The sequence below is a fragment of the Pelophylax lessonae genome (genome assembly GCF_965119305.1).
Source record: "Pelophylax lessonae genome assembly, chromosome: 5".
NCBI lineage: Eukaryota > Metazoa > Chordata > Amphibia > Anura > Ranidae > Pelophylax > Pelophylax lessonae.
Genome location: NC_138772.1, coordinates 67,731,234 through 67,753,893, shown reverse-complemented (window position 1 = coordinate 67,753,893; position 22,660 = coordinate 67,731,234). Strand labels below are relative to the sequence as shown.

Below are 22,660 nucleotides of genomic sequence, written 5' to 3'. Positions count from 1 at the left end.
ATCAGCTTCAACTATGCTGGTAGCGATTTTCTCACTTGGCTACATATATATATATTTTTTTAAAACTTTATTGTTCTTTTTGTAATTTTTTTTTCCTTTTTTTTAGGGGGGGGCGGCACCCTGGCGCCCCCTATGCACAGGCCGCAACTGCCTGATATCCTTTGACAGCTCTTTGGTCTTGGCCATGGTGGAGAGAGCAGAATCTGATTGATTGCTTCTGTGGACAGGTGACTATTATACAGGTAACAAGCTGACATTAGAAGCACTCCCTTTAAAAGAGAGTGCTCCTAATCTCAGCCCGTTACCTGTATAGATAAAATCTGGGAGCCAGAAATCCTGCTGTTTGATAAGTGATCAAATACTTATTTCACTTGTTAAAATGCAAAGCAGTTTATAACTTTTTCGAAATGCGTTTTACTGGATTTTTTGTTGTTATTCTGTCTTTCATTCTTAAAATGAACCTACCAATAAAATTATAGAGTGACCATTTCTTTGTCAGTGAGCAAATGTACAAGATCAGCAGGGGATCAAATACTTTTTTCCCTCACTGCATCACTAATTCACTAGCAGATATATCAGTCTGGATGTCACACCACTTCCTCAAACTCAATCTATCCAAAACCGAACTTATAATTTTTCCTCCACCACGTGCCCCTTCCCCTGATCTCTCTGTCAAAATCGATGGCACAACTATGAGCCCATCCCCACATGCCAAGGTCCTGGACTCTGAACTCTCCTTCAAGCCCCACATTCAATGACTGTCCAAATGTTGCCGCCTTAACCTCTGCAAAATCTCCAAGATATGCCCTTTTCTAACCAATGACACAACAAAGCTCTTAATTCACTCCCTGGTCATCCCTCGTCTCGACTACTGCAACTCCCTTCTCATTGGTTTGCCTCTACATAGGCTATCCTCCCTTCAATCCATCATGAATGTTGCTGCCAGACTCATCCACTTTAATCGCTCAGTGTCTTCTACTCCGCTCTGTCAACCCCTCCACTGGCTTCAGCTCACGCAACGAATTAAATTCAAAATACTAACAACAACTTATAAAGCCATCCACAACTTAGCCCCCAGCTACAACACTAGCCTAGTCTCAAAATACCAACCTAATTGTTTTCTTCATTCTTCTCAAGACCTGCTGCTCTCTAGCTCCCTTGTCACCTCCTCCCATGCTCACCTCCAGGACTTTTCCAGAGCCTCTCCAATCCTATGGAAATCCTTACACCAATCTGTCTGATTATCTCCTACTCTATTAGCTTTTAGATGATCCCTGAAAACCCTCCTCTTCAAAAAAGCCTATCCTACCCACACCTAACAACTGTGTTTTCATTTTCTCCATCAGCTCATCCCCCACAGTTTTTACTTTTTGTTTCACTTGACCCTTACTTCAAAAAGGTAAGCTCTAATAAGCAGGGCCCTCTGATTCCTCCTGTATTGAATTGTATTATAACTGTATTGTCTGCCCTCATTTGTAAAGCACTGCGCAAACTGTTGGCACTATATAAATCCTGTATAATATTAATAATAATAATAATAATACAAAAACATATTTGGAAAAACAAAAAAAGATGTCTGCTTGCTTTTTATATGAGCACTATTCTGAAATACAGTATATAAAACTGTATAAATGAGAGCAATCCATGTAGTATCCATTAGTAGCATTTCAAACTAAATATTTTCTTTCTTTACTTTTAGTTTTGGTAGAGTGGGGAAAGGATTAGAATCTCTGCCAGGTTTTTCACCACCATCTGTGTCCACATTGGGGGAACAGAGATTGTAACTCTTTCCTACTGTGTTGAACACTAAAACTTTGATAGGAATTCTATTTTATCACAAAATTTCCATTAAAAAGTAAGGTGCCACAGCTTTGTCTATCTCATATGAAGCTCCAGTAGTGATTAATCACATTCAATCGGAGTCGTTCTGTAATGCTGAAGATGTTATATAGCCTATCCAAGCCACTTCTTCAGTTCTTATGATTGTCCAGAAAATCCCCCAGTATTTATATCTACATAGGTAGCACAGACATCATGATCCAATAGCCATGGAATGACAGATGTTACTGTCCAGGAACATGGATGAGAGGTGTGAAAGTTATGGAACCACCCTGTTCCAGTTTCTCAATTGCCACGTTATCCCCAATTAAAACTTTTTTTTTTTTTTTTTTGGCTTTAAGTGGTATTAAAGGTTGCAAGAAAAAAAAAAAAAAACCTACCCTGCAAGGTAAAGGCATATTGTGCTAGTATGCATTGCATACTAGCACATTATGAAAGACTTACCTTGAAACAAAGCCTTCCAGCGGCACTCTGTCACCGCTGCAGAGGCTTCCATCTTCACCAAGTCTTCCTTCCGGGTTCGCGGGCTGCGGCCACTTGAATGTCCGAGCTGTGAAGACGTCACTTCTGTGTATGCGGATGGGAGTCACGGCCACAGCACAGAGCTCTGAAGAAACGGCACGGGTATGCTGTTCCTTCAGAGTGCATGCGCCGTTGACATCACCGGCTGCTGCTCCCTAAATTATCTCCTAAACGGTGCATGTTTAGGAGATTTTCATTTAATCTACAAGTAAACTTTTTAATATACAGTGCATCAGGAAAGTATTTACAGCGCTTCACTTTTTCCACTTTTTGTTTTGTTACAGTCATATTCCAAAATGGATTAAATTGTCATGTTGGAAGATAACCCTTTGCCCCAGTCTGAGGTCCAGAGCGCTCTGGAGCAGGTTTTCAACAAGGATATCTCTGTACATTGCTGCATTCATCTTTCCCTCGATCCTGACTAGTCCCCCAGTTCCTGCGGCTGAAAAACATCCCCAGAGCATGATGCTGCCACCACTATGCTTTACTGTAGGGATGGTATTGGCCAGGTGATGAACAGTACCTGGTTTCCTCTAGACATGACACTTGCCATTCAGACCAAAGCGTTCAATCTTAGTTTCATCAGACCAGAAAATTTTGTTTCTCATGGTCTAAGAGTCCTTCAGGTGCCTTGTGGCAAACTCCAGGTGGCATGTCATGTGCCATTTACTGAGGAGTGACTTCCATCTCGCCACTCTACCATACTGATCTGATTGGTGGAGTCACTATAGAGATGGTTGTTCTTCTGGAAGGTTCCCCACTCTCCACAGAGAAATGCTGGAGCTCTGTCAAAGTAAGCATCAGGTTCTTAGTCACCTGCCTGGCTGAGGCCCTTCTCCACTGATCCCTCAGTTTGGCAGGGCGACCCGCTCTAGGAAGAGTCCTGATGGTGCCAAACTTCTTCCATTTACAGATAATGGAGGCCACTGTGCTCATTGGGACCTTCAATGCTGCAGAAATTTTTCTGTGCCTTCCCCACATCTGTGCCTCGATACAATTCTGTCTCGAAAGTCTATAGACAATTCCTTGGACTTCATGGCTTGGTTTGTGATCTGATGTGCACTGTTAAATGTGGGACCCTATGTAGACAGTTGTGCCTTTCCAAACAATGTCCAATCAACAGAATTTACCACAGGTGGACTCCAATCAAGTTGTAAAAACATCTCAAGGATGGTCAGTGGAAACAGGATGCACTTGAGCTCAATTTTGAGTGTCATGGCAAAGGCTGTGAATACTTATGTACATGTGATTTTTTCATTTTTTATTTTTAATAAATTTGCAAAGATTTCAAACAAACTTCTTTTACCTTGCCATTATGGAGTATTGTTTGTAAACTTTGAAGAAAATAATTCATTTAATCTATTTTGGAATAAGGCTGTAACATAAAATGTGGAAAAAGTGAAGAGCTGTGAATACTTTCCAGATGCACTGTGCAATGTATATTGTGACAGTGCTGCACCTTGTCACGGTGACAGAAGAGTTAGATGTCATCCAGGGTTCTCACTTATGCAGGTTGAGGAGCTTTGGGATATCTGTTCTAAATGGAGAAAACAGGTTTTGCAGTTTTCTCCAGAATTGTTAACACCTGCATTGGATCCAGATATAACAGGAAACCAGCGACGTTCTTGTGCAGGTGTGCAAACCCTTTAAGTCAAGGGGCCGTCAATGATTCAAGGGGCTCCTTCCCCTGAAGACAGGCTGCTGCATGGGCAGTATGTATGAAGAGGCACTGTAAAGCCTCGTACACACGCAACGAATTTCCGCCGACCGGTCGTCCGTCCTTTGTCCAGAGTGGTGTACGTTGGTTCGAATGTGCTCTAGACTGCACACAAATTTTCCCGCACGAAAGAATTCTACTTCAGAAGTGATGTCATGTGTTGGTTTGCTTTCTTTGTGTTCTTTCATCTCTGAGCATGGCCAGTCTTGCTCATAAGATTTTTCCCTGTCGAAATCTGTACTGACTGCATGAAAATTGGACGTGTTTTGAAGGAGTACAAAAATTTTATAGCCTGCACACCAGAATTTTTTCGGCCGAAAAGTCGGTTGTCGGAAGCATCATACTAACAAGCCGAAAATCGGCAGATCGGTCGCCGGACGAAATTTCCCGGCCAAATTTCGACTCGTGTGTACGGGCCTTAAGAGTATCTACCCAGGCCTCATGGAAAGGCAACTTAATCTGAGCAGACTCACGCCTGAAGGGGTACTTAAAGACTATGTGCAACTAGGCAGGAGCCTGTACAGCTCAAGTGGGGCAAGTTTGTTTATCACAAAGCTGTATGTGATATTGTGGTAAGTCTGTGCAGAGAGGCTCAGTGACTAGTGAGTCTGGATAGCCAGGAAGCTGCAAAATTTCTGGTTTGTTGTTGGGATGCTGAAAACCCTTACAAGGGTAACCTGTGTGTTTTGAACTTAAGTTTGAAAAAAAAAAGGGGGTAAAAAGCCCTGAAATCCAATTCACCAATTGCACTGAAAGAGATTGTATAGGTATTAAAAAAAAAAAATAACAAACATGTCGCTACTTACCTGTTCTGTGCAATTCCATGGGATGCTGATGCCTGAACATTTTTTACCTTAATGCAAGGAATGCACTAGGGTAAAAATGTTTAGACTTCAGAGCCACTTGAAGTTGATGAAAAGTGCTACACTTGAGTGAGCCCCCCACAATACATGAGATTCAGTTCTAATGTAAGTGCTCATATAAGGCAGAAAGCATTACATCTCCAAAAGTGTGTTCTGGACTAAACCCTTCCAATAATATCTACATGTTTTGGTGATACAGGGGTTGGGGACAGTATGGACGCTTAGATTCCTAAGGTAGGCACAATCTCTAAACACAGAACCTTGAAGAAAATCAGAACAAGCTACTGAGTTCCTTTATTACCTTGCACCACGTCATCATGTATGCTGGCAAGATTTCCTTTCAACAGTTGACAAGCTGACCTTCCTTGATGCCAGTTCACCAAATCATCCTCTTCTTTGCCAAATATTTTATAACACTAAAACAGACAATGTTCCAGTTATTCATTTGCATTAAGGTATACCTTATAGAGTCAAGGCAGCTATTTTGTGTGTCATTCCTTTCAGAGCAGGTATCCATCTATACACTGGGGAATTGACAAGTGAATATTGTTCAGCACCTCAAATGCTTAACTGTCCATAATTTAAAACCAAATGTTCCTCTTTCTTTCCAGATGTCATTTCTGTTGATCTGATTTCTAGACCTCTATAAAAATATACTATTTTAAAAATATCTTATATAGCACCCGCCTAGTAAGGTGCTAGGATTAGGTAAATTTAGTTCTGGCTCACTGTATCCAGTGAAGCTGCTGTTTGTTGTTAGTCAAATTTAGTTTTGCCTCACTGCATCCCGTGTGGCTGTGTTTTATTATTCTAGTCTGTTTAGTGTTTCACTTGCTGCAGGTTTGATTGCTCTCTTTGCTTTCTGGAGAACTGTGGGTTGTTTTGGAACATAGGTGTGGAGCAAGGCATATGGACAGCATGAATATTAATGTAGCACCCTCCTAGATAGGTGCTAGAGAGTGAGTATAGTTGTGGCTCTGTCTGCCTATCAGAGGAGCAGCAGGCAAATTCTTTATTGCTTTCTGCTTAACAGAGAGCAGGATCTGTGGGTTAGGTCCAAGGGTGTAGGAACCCACACAAATCTGGGGGGGACAGCATTTTTACTCGCCAGGTATATGCTTTTTCAGTAAACTGCGAGAGAGAGTGTGTGTGTGTGTGTGTGTGTGTGTGTGCGTGCGTGTGCGTGTGCATGAAAAAAATATAGACTATATACACATTACAGGGAACACTATATACTACAAGAGAGTACAACTACTACCTGGAGGATATATACCTTACTATATACATATTACAGGGACCAATATATACTACAAGAGAGTACAACTACCTGGAGTATATACCTTACTATATACATATTACAGGGAACACTATATACTACAAGAGTCTCTTGTAGTATATAGGATTCCCTGTAATATATATATAGTAAGGTATATACTCCAGGTAGTTGTCTCTTGTAGTATATATTGGTCCCTGTAATATGTATATAGTAGGGTATATACTCCAGGTAGTAGTTGTACTCTCTTGTAGTATATATCGGTCCCTGTAATATGTATATAGACTATATACACATTACAGGGAACACTATACTACAAGAGAGTACAACTACTACCTGGAGGATATACCTTACTATATACATATTACAGGGACCAATATATATAGAAAGGTATATCCTCCAGGACAGAGTTGTCTGTCTCTTGTGTCATCGATTCCATCATTATCATTGCCAGCCATGAGAGAGTTAAAAAAATAATATATATCATCAGATTCATTGCATTCAGTCTGGCAGGCTGTGGGCCGTGGCAGCCTTACCTTTACAACGGCTCAGCTGCACATGGGAGGAGGTGGGTGGAGGCGGAGCCAGTCAGGTCGGGACGGAGCCGGTGGGAGGAGAGGAGGACGAGCCGACGAGAAGGAGGATCCTCCTCCGAGTCCTCCGCTGCGGCGCCGTGCATCCTGGGTCTGCTCTGCTAACGTCACTGGTTGCTAGATGCCAATCGGGCTGGACTTAGCAACCAGTGTACACTGCAGTCAGACTCAAGCCACGGCCGCCGCCGGCGGGCCAAAGCAATAAGGGGGGGCCCGGGCCGGCGGACAACATAACGGGAGGGGGGCCCTAGACCACCAGGGACATGCCACCATCCATGTGGGGCCCCTTGGCAAGTGGGGCCCCCGGGCAACCGCCGGGCATGCCCAGTGGAAAAGACAGCCCTGCTAAACTGGGGGGGATTTCACCATACCTGTCCCCCCCGCATTATTTCCTGGGGGGGGATGTGTCCCCCCCGTCCCCCCCGGTTCCTACGCCCATGGTTAGGTCTGCTCATGGTGCTCAGTGTGTGATTCATCTGGTCTAGGGGAGTGTTTCACACTGGTCCAAAAGGGAGGCATATTGGACAGTGGACTGATGGGTACACAGGCTTTGATACAGCCCCAATGATTGGCACAGACTGCTGTCTCAGTGCATTGTGGGGTGTGGTATAAAAGCCAAGTGCACATGTGCTCAAGGACTTTGGCTGGTGAGCAGAGTCCTGGAAGGAGGGTGGCGGCTGCCTCCTCTTCTGCAGCAGTTGGTGTATGGTCGCAGGCAGTTGGCCTGGTGAGCTAGAAGGAAGGAGCTGAACCCAGAGGTCCAGGAGAGCTGACTAGAGTGGTTGAGACACTGGAGAACCTGAAAAAACAGTATCGTGAGTACAGGGGATCTTGTCTAAGGGCCTGACCAGGAAGGGGGCCACCCCAGGGTAGAGTAGTCAGAGGACAGGTGGCAGCTGGTGGATAGAAAGGGGGTGCTAGGCTAGTACCCTGAAGATAAGTGCTAAGTAAGCTGTCTATTCAGGAACTTTACCTCTGATTCATCAAGTGGCAAGGTGAAACTGCGGCCTAGCTGCACCCTCAGATAGAAGTCCTCAGCACTGTGAATAGTCCAAGTTCTGGAGTATCCCACTCATCCCTTCTCCCATCCCCATATAAAAAAAAAAAACAAAACACAAAAATCCATGGACTGTTTATTGACTGAGCCAGAGAGTAAAGTGTTAAGATTCTGCATGCAGTTGCTACCGGTAACCCAGAGGAACTTGAAAAGGTGAGAAATCCAGCAACCCTCAAGGGGGCAGTGCTACATTTATATGGCCCTGGCTAATCCCTGGTAGAATGGCTCAGAAGGCTGCTCGGACTCTGTATAAATACTGATACACAGAGTTTCCAAATCTTTTTCCTTAGAAGGAGATTGCAGCCTAAGTGGGCTGGTTGCCCCCTTAGGCAACCCTGCCATGTGCTTGCTGTTCGTGAGGCCTCAACTGGGCTGACTGAGGGTCCTGGATGCTAAAAATGACTAGAAGCTGACTGAAGGGCTGTCATCTGAGGATCTGGTCTGATGTCACTAGTAGAGGTGTCTGGAAGAATTTAACTTGAGGCAACCATCATCTGAGGACATTTATGAGTACAGACTGTGTGAAAGATCTTAGAAACTGTGGGCTTCTGCCATCCCTCTGGTGCTACAGATTCAGCTGTGTATGAAAAAAGGGGACATCAGCTGGTGTCCCGAAGAGCTCAGTCGGTTTAGTGTTTTGTGAAGGGACTCTGCTCAAACTGCTTATAAGAGGAAGGCTTTTGTGCCTTTAGCTACTACTACAAAGCCAAGTCCACTGACTGCTTTACACTGACTTTACTTACAGTCCTCTATAGGTCTATCCGAGGTTTACACAAAGTCAGGAAATGGCGCCTCCCAGTGAGGTAATGTGTAGTTTGTAATTTAAATAAATAAATGAGTACGGCTGCCTTAAATTTTTTGGAAAACTCCAAAAAAACATATGAAAAAGGAAAGGTTTTAAGGGTGCCGTACCTGAAAATGCTTAGTGCTAAATAAATATATACTTGAATAATATATATAAATTAATTAAATTAATGCATATAAATATAAATGTAGAAAAAGTCCATCAATTCACAAAGTGCACAAATACATCCAATGTGCAGATAAAAGTGCTTAGTGCTGAATAAATGTGAACTAAAATCATGTAAATAAGTAATTAATATAATAAATGCATATAGATATAGAAAAAGTCAAAATCACGTAGTGCACAGATTAATCCAGTGTGAAGGAAATTTCACCACAATATGATAAAGTGCTTTAACAAATCCTCTTTCCTTTTTCTATCCAAGGTTTAGACTTAGTGTGTCCAAACTTTTTTTTAATCATTTTTGGACCGAGTATGGGAGATTTAAAACCGCTGGCATGTTTTGCCATGTGTGCCTCACTAGAAAATTTCCCTTCACTCCCTGTCCTGCAGAATCAACAGACGATATCTTTCAAATGTGAGGGAATTCCCCTCTTAGTAGCTGACAAGTGAACAAATGTCCCCATTGTAAGATTTCTAATCCTGCCTCACTTTCATTCCCAGCGACACTGGTGATCAGGACAATTAAAGAGCGTAAATGTAGAGGGACCAGCTAATATTTGATCCATCTTTGGGCAGGCTGGTTGTACCCTATTCGATCCATTGATCGACTTGGGTACAACCAGCCTGTGAGGTTTTTTTACACGTGATAACTTCCAGTGGCTATAGCCTCTAGAATAAATCATTGTGTTCTGCCGGTCGGGAAGGCTTCCTGTCGGCAGAGCACAATAGCTCTGCCAGAGGGTTTCCCCCATTAACATTGAGTGTGTTGATGGGGGAATCGAGCAATTTTATTTCCTTCCACCTGCCAACTCCAGCCTTGCCTAATCCTGCTGTGTAACCGGCCATCCTTATACCTGATGTCTGCTTCCTGCCAGCCTGCCAAGTGTCTGCTGCCTGTGACCTGTCAGCCTGCTAACTACCTGCTGTCTGCCACCTGCCAGCTTGCCAAGTACCTGCTGCCCTGCATCACGATCCAGCCTGCTTCCAAGTACGCACAGACCTTACATCTGCAGCCTTCACCATCTGAACATCTAGGCACTTGTGCCACTCCAGGCTTCTGTGCCTCCTGTTTACACTATCAGGGGTACCAGGCTGGAGTTGTAAGAGATTGCCTTCCTCTCCACGTCAAGCTCCATCTCCAGGTACATGACATGGAAGTTCAACATGGCACCTCATGGCAAAAACTCTGAGGATCCGAAAAAAGAATTGTTGCTCTACATAAAGATGGCCTAGAGCAATTATTGCTCTACATAAAGATGACCTAGGCTATATAAAGATTGCCAAGACCCTGAAACTGAGCTGCAGCATGGTGGCCAAGACCATACAGTGGTTTAACAGGACAGGTTCCACTCAGAACAGACCTTGCCATGGTCGACCAAAGAAGTTGAGTGCACGTACTCAGCTTCATATCCAGAGGTTGTCTTTGGGAAACAGATGTATGAGTGCTGCCAGCATTGCTGCAGAGGTTAAAGAGGTGGGGGTGAGCCTGTCACTGCTCAGACCATATACTGCACACTGCATCAAATTGGTCTGCATGGCTGTCATCCCAGAAGGAAGCCTCTTCTAAAGATGATGCACAAGAAACCCCACAAACAGTGTGCTGAGGACAAGCAGACTAAGGACATGGATTACTGGAACCATGTCCTGTGGTCTGATGAGACCAAGATAAACTTATTTGGTTCAGATGGTGTCAAGCGTGTGTGGCGGCAACCAGGCGAGGAGTACAAAGACAAGTGTGTCTTGCCTACAGTCAAGCATGGTGGTGGGAGTGTCATGGTCTGGGGCTGCATGAGTGCTGCCACCCCTGGGAGCAACAGTTCATTGAGGGAACCATGAATGCCAACATGTACTGTGGCATACTGAAGGAGAGCATGATCTCCTCCCTTCGGAGACTGGGCCGCAGGGCAGTATTCCAACATGAAAACAACCCCAAACACACCTCCAAGAGGACCACTGCCTTGCTAAAGAAGCTGAGGGTAAAGGTGATGGACTGACTAAGCATGTCTCTAGACCTAAACCCTATTGAGCATCTGTGGGGCATCCTCAAACGGAAGGTGGAGGAGTGCAAGGTCTTTAACATCCACCAGCTCTGTGATGTCATCAATCAGGAGTGGAAGAGGACTCCAGTGGCAACTTGTGAAGCTCTGGTGAACTCCACGACCAAGAGGGTTAAAAATAATGGTGGCCACACAAAATATTGACACTTTGGACCCAATTTGGACATTTTCACTTAGGAGTGTACTCACTTAAGTTGCCATTATTGGCTGTGTGAGTTATTTTGAGGGGGCAGCAAATTTACACTGTTATACAAACTGTACACTCACTACTTTACATGTACATGTAGAAAAGTGCCATTGCTTCAGTGTTGTCACATGAAAAGATATACCGTAATAATAAAACATTACCAAAAATTTTAGGGGTGTACTCACTTTTGTGAGATACTGTATGTGAAAACCACATTGCCCTTTTAAGGCCCTTCTGTAAAGTGATAGCTGTCTAAGAAGGGATTTCTCTCAGAATGGAAAGATAACCTTTTACTTCCTGTTTGGTCTACAGGACAGGAAGTAAAGAAAATTTTCCCTATAAAGACAGATGGAAAAAACTAACATAGATTTTAACCCTCCCTCTTGACGTTTTTTGTTTTGGCATTCGATATGCAGTACTTTCAGCAAATATTTTCTTTTTTTTTTTGTAAGTTTGAATCATTGCATATTGCTATGTTGCATTCTTCTTTTGAGCAAACAGTTAGAGCTTTAGAATAATTTTCATGTATAAGGTGAGAAAATGTAATTCATGGAATGCTCCCGACGTAGCACTGTGGTAGTGAGTCATAAAGCCATTCGTACTAGACATGTTCTACTTTGCACTTGGTTGGGTCACAGACCAGTTGATTCAGTCTTTACAGAGTAGTAGAAGAAATAACACGTGTGCATTGTGCTGTTGGTGGAAAATGAGTGACTAGAATCTGAAGCAGCAGATTAACATCACATTTTTAGAAATCCATTCCTTAACTTGACCAACCACCTTATTCCCTTGGCTTAGCACCCTGTGATGTTTGGCTATTTCCAAAATGAAAAAGACACAGATTTGATGACATTCCAGATATCCAGTGCACAGTGACAAAGATACTGTGCATCATTCTGAAAAACGAATGCTGGGAATGTTTCTGCCAGTGTCACAGTCCACTAGAAAAGTGCATCGCATTACAGGGGGACTACTTTGAAGTTGTCAACAGCTGCTAGTAGATAAGCAAACTTTTTATAGTTCATTCCGGGAATTGAAAATAATTGTCTTACCTTGTATTTCTAGGGCTCTCAGATTGCTTCTTTGATGAAAAGTTGACATTTCGACAAACAAGTAGATGAGTCATTGCAGTGACTATTTTTTAGGTTTTGGATAGAGTGTAGAAAGGTTGGAACCCCTGTAAGGTTTCCATTGCTGTCTAAGTCCCCAATTGGGGAGAATTCTGTTTACTTCTTGTCACAGAGACACTGCAGAAAATGAAAGGAAATGTCCCCAAAGTAAAGGGGAAATCACACCTCTGGCAGTTTGCTACTGGAACAGGTGTCCTCATTGGAAAATTTACCCCCATATTCTACTGGTGAAAAGTTGACAATATCCTCTTACTCAGACTGATAAATCAGTAATTAAAATCCTAAAGGACAGATCTGAGGGAGCTAGTATTCATAAAGGGAGGCAAGGAAACATTGAGGAGCCCCCATGAGCTACTGTGAACAGTGGGGTAGTGTGGGTTGTCAACACCCGGGGCAAGGCAGGTAATTTGTGCCCCCTAACCTGTAGACCTTTAGCATCCATTTGTGTCCCCTTACCTGTAAACCTTTCAGTCCCTTCGACTAGTACAGTATAAAACCCCTTACCCCCTAAGCACATGTATTGTGTTTTATGAAAATACTGAAGTAAAATGCATCTAATACAAGTTTATTTTTAAAAGGACAGATATGGCTAGAAAATCAACACCACAATAAAAAAATGATGATGGAAAAAATGGTGAAAAAAAAACTCACTTTAGGAAGTGAAGAAGGTGCTTATCGTCGGAGGGGCGGTGGGTCTCGTTCGGGCTCTGTGGAGAGCAGCTGATATGAGTGAGATGGAGATGCCTGTGGTGCAATGATATGAAGTCTGCAGGAGGGATGTCCAGCTGCTCGGGTGGATGTCGGCGGCTGCAGATGGAGTGTCAGGCTGCTCGGTCACTATCCGCGGATACGGTCATCCACCACACAGCCCTGACATCTCATCTGCATCCGATGTCGGTGACCGAGCAGCCTGACACTTCATCTGCAGCCTCCAGCATTCACCCAAGCTGCCTGACATCTTATCTGCAGCCGCCGACATCCAACTGAGCAGCCGGACATCCCTCCTGCAGACTTCATACCACCGTACCACTGGCATCTCCGTCTCACTCATATCAGCCGCCCTCAACAGAGTGGGTTTTTTTCACCATTTTTTTTTAATCATCATTTTTTATTGTGTTGTTTTTTCTATCCATATATGTCGTTTTACCTCCAGAAGGCTGGCGCCCTCTTCCTCTACTCTCACTTACTTCATATAGGTATTCAGGGCCTATCTCTTATAGGAGCTGCCTCCACTTGTGTTCCACCTGCCCTTTTGTCCCGCAGTTCCCTCTGATTTGATACATTACATAGGCAGGATTCATCATTTACATACTGAATGCCTTACTTAGGCAGGCTTCATTCTTAAACCATTAAATGACTAATCCTGCTATGTAATGCACCATGCATGTCCCTCAGGGCATTTGGCATGTAAGAAGTTAGCCAGCGCATGTGCAGATGCGGGTCTCAGGCACGCTTGCTTGCTACAAGCCTGTAACTGCTCATCTGCTCTCTCTTGCTGGCTGCTCCCGGGCTGCCCCCTCTCCCCAGGCTGCTCTGGCTGCCACAATGGGGAAATGATTGGAGATCCGGTCCGGAGCAGAGAAGGAGAAGAGGGCGGCAGCTCAGACAGCGAGATGAAGGCAGGACTCCAGGAGCAACCATTTGTGCACGCGCCACCCACGATCGCACACAGGCCAGCCCCACCGCCGCACATGACCCCATTCACTCAATCACAGGGCGCCCGCTGCCTATCACTGAGCCTGAACATGGCGCCGGAGCGCAGCGAGTGGCACAGTCAACACAAATAAGAATTAGGACGGAGTGACACTGGCGTGACAACCTAAATGTTGCGTCAGGGTCACCCCCCCCCCACGCTACACCACTGACTGTGACTGCTCCAAGCTCTGTCTCCATGCCACTACAAGAAAAAATAGTAATTGTCATGCAGTTTACCTTCCCTCCAAATGCTAGCCATTCTGCCGGGCATCCGCCCCGTGGTGCAGGGACAGTTGGAGCAAATGTTGTATTGATGTGTTTGGTTTCTCTTTCACAAATATATGAGCATGGAGAACCACAGTTTATGTCATTCCAAAGTCCTGTTTTAGAAAATTCAAAAAGAGTTATTCATATTTAAATAGTAAAACTGAATGCAAGCTTAAAATAAACCAGTCACAAACCCCAAAACTTGAACCTTTATGAATACATTAGCAAGGGTTACCTTCACAGTTAAATTCATTTTGTAGTTAGCTCAGGTTTGATTTGTATAGTTTTTGCATTTGGTTTCTCCCTAAGCTTTGTAGGGTTGGGATTTCTTACTGTTGCACTACCAGGCTGAGTTATAAATACTTATATTGCCTCCAGCCATCCCAATAGGTGGTTCAAGCCACCACTGGTGCATGCTGGGGTAGGGTATGTATTAGCTCTCTTGCCTGTGGTTACTGGGTTAGTGTGTTGTATGATCAGAATTAGACGGCTGATGCTAAATGTACATCTTGGCTTCAGGTTGAGGATGGTCCTGATTCTTGAATCTCCCAACTGGTGCTTTAGTGTGATGGATAACCTATAAGGAGACTTGGAGGTAGAAAGGGGTGGGTCAAGCTCAACTTTTACAGAAAGTCCAGATTTGCATATAGCTTTAACTACTGAGAAATCACCATTGCTCTTTAGCGGCTGTAGGTGTGGATACTCTCTAGCTCCCATGTTACCTCCTCCCATGCTCGCCTCCAGGACTTTTCCAGAGCCTCTCCCATCCTCTAGAACTCCCTACCCCAATCTGTCCAACTATCTCCTACTGTGTCCTCTTTTAGATGATCCCTGAGAACTCATCTCTCATCTCTTCAGAAAGGCCTATCCTACCCCAAACTAACTGAACATTTATTTTCTCCATCAGCCCATCCCCCACAGTTATTACCTTTTGGATCTCTTGACCATCCCTCTTAGATTGTAAACTCTAAAGAGCAGGGCCCTCTGATTCCTACTGTATTACTGTCTGTCCTTATCTTGTAAAGCGTTGCAGAAACAATTAGAGCTATATAAATCATGTAATATAATAATTAAAAAAAAAACATATATATATATATATATATATATATATATATATATATATATACCAGAGAAGTGCTACAGACCCAGCCAAAGAACCCATTGGGACATCACGTAATTGGCAGGGGCTGGAAAACTACAGAAAAACAGCGCCCTGAACACTGGACAGAGGCAAAGATGCTGAATAGGGTTGAGCGAACACCTAGATGTCCGTGTTCGACGGGTTCGGCCGAACTTTAAAAAAAAGTCCGGGTCCGTGTCCCGGACTTTTACCGAACTTTTCCCGGACACCGAACCCCATTGAAGTCAATGGGGACCCGAACTTTAAGGCACTAAAATGGCTCTAAAACACCAAAGGAAAGGGCTAGAGTGCTGCAAATGGCAGCAAAACGTAATTAAGAGCATGGCAAGTGCTCTGCAAACAAATGTGGATAGGGAAATAACTTAAAACAACAAAAAAAAAACAGAAAAATAAAACAATGTTCTTCTTCATCTCTGAAGGACGAGGCCCATATGGAGTAGGAGGGAGGTTGAGGTGGTGGTGGATGTGGCGGTGACATAGGCGTGCGCACAGGGTGTGCTGGGTGTGCCTGGGCACACCCTAATCACCTAGGGCACATAGCATTGCCAGTGAGGAGATGGGAAAGATCTCCCTGGGACCTGCTCTGCTCTATTTCTCCTTGCCTACAGGTACATGGCCCCGATACATTACTCTCCCTGCTGGCAAACACATGCATGTGTATTTCAACTTTGGGGTGCACACCTTAATGCAATAGGCTGCGCACACCTATGGGCGGTGTAGGTGGAAGCGGCGGTGGAGGAGGACCAGGGCCGGATTAACAGCATCATGGGCTTGGTGCTGAGGATTTTGAAGGGCCTTAAGGGCCGTGCCTTGCCATGCACCCAGAGGAGGAAGGGTGCAGCCATGCATGCCTAATTCAACATGGGATGCTGTCTCTGAAGCCCATAAACACATCCATGCATCGCCAACTGTCCCTCCTTGTCCGGCCTTCACGCTGTGTGGGGAGGTTCTGAGGGTGCTGCCTGGGGAAGCGAGCATAGAAGCCAGACTTCTGTGTTTACAAGTGACAGAAGAGCGGTAACAGTGAATATGGCCAACCCGGGGCCTATATAAAAGGTAGGGGCCTGGAGCTGCAGCTCCAATAGCCCCTACATTAATCTGGCCCTGAGGAGGAGGACGAGGTAGCCAACACTGCTTCTTTTCAAAAATTTTAAATGAGGGTACACCCCAAAAGAGTGAGAAAGAGCAAAAATGGAACAATGGGTGGGTAAGGTCGGTATCCATTGCTATTCTGCATAAGGTACGGAAAAGTCCCGTGGGATCCATGCCTGGTTCATTTTAATGAACGTGAGCTTGTCCACATTGTCTCTGGACAGGCGGCTGCGCTTGTCTGTTATAACGCCCCCAGCCGTGCTAAATACCCGTTCAGATAATACACTGGCTGCAGGGCACGCCAGCACCTCCAAGGCGTAAAGGGCAAGCTCAAGCCATGTGCCCAATTTGGAGACCCAGAAGTTGAAGGGGGCAGACCCGTCATTCACTACATGTAGGCGTGTGCACACATACTGCTCCACCATGTTGGTAAAATGCTGCCTCCTGCTAAGACGTTCCATCTGAGCTGCTGGTGCTGCTGTTTGTTGTGGCGTGCTGACAAAGCTTTTCCACATTTCGGCCATGCTAACCCTGCCTTCTGAGGTGCTGGCGGTGCCCTGGTTGCGTTGGCGACCTCCTCCTCCTCCTCCTCTGCCTTGTGCTTCCACTGTGGCCCCGCTGTCAGATGGGAATGCCAGCAGCATGGCGTCTACCAGCGTGCGCTTGTACTCGCGCATCTTGCGATCGCGCTCCAGTGAGTGAATTAAGGACGGTACGTTGTCCTTGTAACGGGGATCCAGCAGCGTGGCCACCCAGTAATCAGCACAAGTTAGAATGTGGGCAACTCGGCGGTCGTTGTGGAGACACTGCAGCATGTAATCGCTCATGTGTGCCAGGCTGCCCAGAGGCAACGAAAGGCTGTCCTCTGTGGGAGGTGTATCGTCCGTGTCCTCTGTATCCCCCCAGCCACGCACCAGTGATGGCCATGAGCTGGCCTGGGTGCCACCCTGCTGTGAACATGGTTCCATCTCCTCCTCCAGCTCCTCCTCCTCCTCATCCTCCTCATCCTCCAGAACTGTGCCCCTGCTGGACAATTGCGTCCCTGGCGTTTGCGTGTGCAGGAACCCACCCTCGGAGCCCCTTGCGAATGACTGCCCTGAAAGCCTTGGAAATGTTACCTCTTCATCCTCCTCCTCCTCCTCATCCTGTGCCACATCCTCTTCCATCATCGCCCGAATTGTTTTTTCAAGGAGGCATAGAAGTGGGATAGTTAAGCTGAGAACGGCGTCATTGCCACTGGCCATGTTGGTGGAGTACTCAAAACAGCGCAACAAGGCACACAGGTCTCGCATGGAGGCCCAGTTAAATTAAATAGCGGAATAGAAAATATGATCCAAAAAAAGTGTATGTATATCACACGTACACAACCACACTGGGCCCCAATTACTATTGTTTGTACCCCTAAAAGGCTAGATGAGGAGTAGGGGGAGTATGGAACAGGCAGCACCCTCAAACCTTCAGAAGTATGAGATGAACCCCAACAACTTGGAAAGGTGGATCTCTCTCACACGTACCGACACAGACTATCCCGCAATTCAATTGATCCTCAAAGGTTTTTATTGAATAGCGGAATAGGAAATATGATCAAAAAAAGTGTATGTATCTCGCACGTACACAACCACACTAGGCCCCAATTACTATTGTTTGTACCCCTAAAAGGCTAGATGAGGAGTAGGGGGGGTATGGAACAGGCAGCACCCTCAAACCTTCAGAAGTATGAGATGAACCCCAACAACTTGGAAAGGTGGATCTCTCTCACACGTACCGACACAGACTATCCCCCAATTTAACTGATCCCCAAAGGTTTTTGATTAAATAGCGGAATAGAAAATATGATCCCAAAAAAGTGTATGTATATCACACGTACACAACCACACTGGGCCCCAATTACTATTGTTTGTACCCCTAAAAGGCTAGATGAGGAGTAGGGGGAGTATGGAACAGGCAGCACCCTCAAACCTTCAGAAGTATGAGATGAACCCCAACAACTTGGAAAGGTGGATCTCTCTCACACGTACCAACACAGACTATCCCCCAATTTAACTGATCCCCAAAGGTTTTTGATTAAATAGCGGAATAGAAAATATGATCCAAAAAAAGTGTATGTATATCACACGTACACAACCACACTAGGCCCCAATTACTATTGTTTGTACCCCTAAAAGGCTAGATGAGGAGTAGGGGGAGTATGGAACAGGCAGCACCCTCAAACCTTCAGAAGTATGAGATGAACCCCAACAACTTGGAAAGGTGGATCTCTCTCACACGTACCGACACAGACTATCCCGCAATTCAATTGATCCTCAAAGGTTTTTATTGAATAGCGGAATAGGAAATATGATCAAAAAAAGTGTATGTATCTCGCACGTACACAACCACACTAGGCCCCAATTACTATTGTTTGTACCCCTAAAAGGCTAGATGAGGAGTAGGGGGGGTATGGAACAGGCAGCACCCTCAAACCTTCAGAAGTATGAGATGAACCCCAACAACTTGGAAAGGTGGATCTCTCTCACACGTACCGACACAGACTATCCCCCAATTTAACTGATCCCCAAAGGTTTTTGATTAAATAGCGGAATAGAAAATATGATCCCAAAAAAGTGTATGTATATCACACGTACACAACCACACTAGGCCCCAATTACTATTGTTTGTACCCCTAAAAGGCTAGGAGTAGGGGGAGTATGGAACAGGCAGCACCCTCAAACCTTCAGAAGTATGAGATGAACCCCAACAACTTGGAAAGGTGGATCTCTCTCACACGTACCAACACAGACTATCCCCCAATTTAACTGATCCCCAAAGGTTTTTGATTAAATAGCGGAATAGAAAATATGATCCCAAAAAAGTGTATGTATATCACACGTACACAACCACACTAGGCCCCAATTACTATTGTTTGTACCCCTAAAAGGCTAGGAGTAGGGGGAGTATGGAACAGGCAGCACCCTCAAACCTTCAGAAGTATGAGATGAACCCCAACAACTTGGAAAGGTGGATCTCTCTCACACGTACCAACACAGACTATCCCCCAATTTAACTGATCCCCAAAGGTTTTTGATTAAATAGCGGAATAGAAAATATGATCCCAAAAAAGTGTATGTATATCACACGTACACAACCACACTAGGCCCCAATTACTATTGTTTGTACCCCTAAAAGGCTAGGAGTAGGGGGAGTATGGAACAGGCAGCACCCTCAAACCTTCAGAAGTATGAGATGAACCCCAACAACTTGGAAAGGTGGATCTCTCTCACACGTACCAACACAGACTATCCCCCAATTTAACTGATCCCCAAAGGTTTTTGATTAAATAGCGGAATAGAAAATATGATCCCAAAAAAGTGTATGTATATCACACGTACACAACCACACTAGGCCCCAATTACTATTGTTTGTACCCCTAAAAGGCTAGGAGTAGGGGGAGTATGGAACAGGCAGCACCCTCAAACCTTCAGAAGTATGAGATGAACCCCAACAACTTGGAAAGGTGGATCTCTCTCACACGTACCAACACAGACTATCCCCCAATTTAACTGATCCCCAAAGGTTTTTGATTAAATAGCGGAATAGAAAATATGATCCCAAAAAAGTGTATGTATATCACACGTACACAACCACACTAGGCCCCAATTACTATTGTTTGTACCCCTAAAAGGCTAGGAGTAGGGGGAGTATGGAACAGGCAGCACCCTCAAACCTTCAGAAGTATGAGATGAACCCCAACAACTTGGAAAGGTGGATCTCTCTCACACGTACCAACACAGACTATCCCCCAATTTAACTGATCCCCAAAGGTTTTTGATTAAATAGCGGAATAGAAAATATGATCCCAAAAAAGTGTATGTATATCACACGTACACAACCACACTAGGCCCCAATTACTATTGTTTGTACCCCTAAAAGGCTAGGAGTAGGGGGAGTATGGAACAGGCAGCACCCTCAAACCTTCAGAAGTATGAGATGAACCCCAACAACTTGGAAAGGTGGATCTCTCTCACACGTACCAACACAGACTATCCCCCAATTTAACTGATCCCCAAAGGTTTTTGATTAAATAGCGGAATAGAAAATATGATCCCAAAAAAGTGTATGTATATCACACGTACACAACCACACTAGGCCCCAATTACTATTGTTTGTACCCCTAAAAGGCTAGGAGTAGGGGGAGTATGGAACAGGCAGCACCCTCAAACCTTCAGAAGTATGAGATGAACCCCAACAACTTGGAAAGGTGGATCTCTCTCACACGTACCAACACAGACTATCCCCCAATTTAACTGATCCCCAAAGGTTTTTGATTAAATAGCGGAATAGAAAATATGATCCCAAAAAAGTGTATGTATATCACACGTACACAACCACACTAGGCCCCAATTACTATTGTTTGTACCCCTAAAAGGCTAGGAGTAGGGGGAGTATGGAACAGGCAGCACCCTCAAACCTTCAGAAGTATGAGATGAACCCCAACAACTTGGAAAGGTGGATCTCTCTCACACGTACCAACACAGACTATCCCCCAATTTAACTGATCCCCAAAGGTTTTTGATTAAATAGCGGAATAGAAAATATGATCCCAAAAAAGTGTATGTATATCACACGTACACAACCACACTAGGCCCCAATTACTATTGTTTGTACCCCTAAAAGGCTAGGAGTAGGGGGAGTATGGAACAGGCAGCACCCTCAAACCTTCAGAAGTATGAGATGAACCCCAACAACTTGGAAAGGTGGATCTCTCTCACACGTACCAACACAGACTATCCCCCAATTTAACTGATCCCCAAAGGTTTTTGATTAAATAGTGGAATAGAAAATATGATCCCAAAAAAGTGTATGTATATCACACGTACACAACCACACTAGGCCCCAATTACTATTGTTTGTACCCCTAAAAGGCTAGGAGTAGGGGGAGTATGGAACAGGCAGCACCCTCAAACCTTCAGAAGTATGAGATGAACCCCAACAACTTGGAAAGGTGGATCTCTCTCACACGTACCAACACAGACTATCCCCCAATTTAACTGATCCCCAAAGGTTTTTGATTAAATAGCGGAATAGAAAATATGATCCCAAAAAAGTGTATGTATATCACACGTACACAACCACACTAGGCCCCAATTACTATTGTTTGTACCCCTAAAAGGCTAGGAGTAGGGGGAGTATGGAACAGGCAGCACCCTCAAACCTTCAGAAGTATGAGATGAACCCCAACAACTTGGAAAGGTGGATCTCTCTCACACGTACCAACACAGACTATCCCCCAATTTAACTGATCCCCAAAGGTTTTTGATTAAATAGCGGAATAGAAAATATGATCCCAAAAAAGTGTATGTATATCACACGTACACAACCACACTAGGCCCCAATTACTATTGTTTGTACCCCTAAAAGGCTAGGAGTAGGGGGAGTATGGAACAGGCAGCACCCTCAAACCTTCAGAAGTATGAGATGAACCCCAACAACTTGGAAAGGTGGATCTCTCTCACACGTACCAACACAGACTATCCCCCAATTTAACTGATCCCCAAAGGTTTTTGATTAAATAGCGGAATAGAAAATATGATCCCAAAAAAGTGTATGTATATCACACGTACACAACCACACTAGGCCCCAATTACTATTGTTTGTACCCCTAAAAGGCTAGGAGTAGGGGGAGTATGGAACAGGCAGCACCCTCAAACCTTCAGAAGTATGAGATGAACCCCAACAACTTGGAAAGGTGGATCTCTCTCACACGTACCAACACAGACTATCCCCCAATTTAACTGATCCCCAAAGGTTTTTGATTAAATAGCGGAATAGAAAATATGATCCCAAAAAAGTGTATGTATATCACACGTACACAACCACACTAGGCCCCAATTACTATTGTTTGTACCCCTAAAAGGCTAGATGAGGAGTAGGGGGAGTATGGAACAGGCAGCACCCTCAAACCTTCAGAAGTATGAGATTGTGTTCACTGTACCCCACAAAGATTGAGTTCACTGCACCCCACAATGATTGTGTTCACTGCACCCCACAAAGATTGTGTTCACTGCACCTCACAAAGATTGTGTTCACTGTACCCCCCAAAGATTGTGTTCACTGCACCCCACAAAGATTCTGTTCACTGTACCCCACAAAGATTGTGTTCACTGCACCCCAAAAAGATTGTGTTCACTGCACCCCAAAAAGGATGTTGTTCACTGCACCCCAAAAAGGATGTTGTTCACTCCACCCCAAAAAGATTGTGTTCACTGCACCCCACAAAGATT

The 22,660-nt window shown here is 44.6% G+C and overlaps 1 protein-coding gene across 1 annotated transcript in view; it reads right to left on the bottom strand.

The window, feature by feature from the left end:
• Nucleotides 1–22,660, bottom strand: part of LOC309556055 (macrophage mannose receptor 1-like) — a 256,698-nt gene that overhangs the window by 62,344 nt on the left and 171,694 nt on the right. Inside the window, exons 20-21 of the mRNA XM_082258349.1 lie at nucleotides 14,138–14,280; nucleotides 5,243–5,357 (exon numbers count right to left, since the gene is read on the bottom strand). Coding sequence (XP_082114475.1) covers nucleotides 5,243–5,357; nucleotides 14,138–14,280 — 258 coding nt within the window. The remainder of the gene's footprint in view (nucleotides 1–5,242; nucleotides 5,358–14,137; nucleotides 14,281–22,660) is intronic.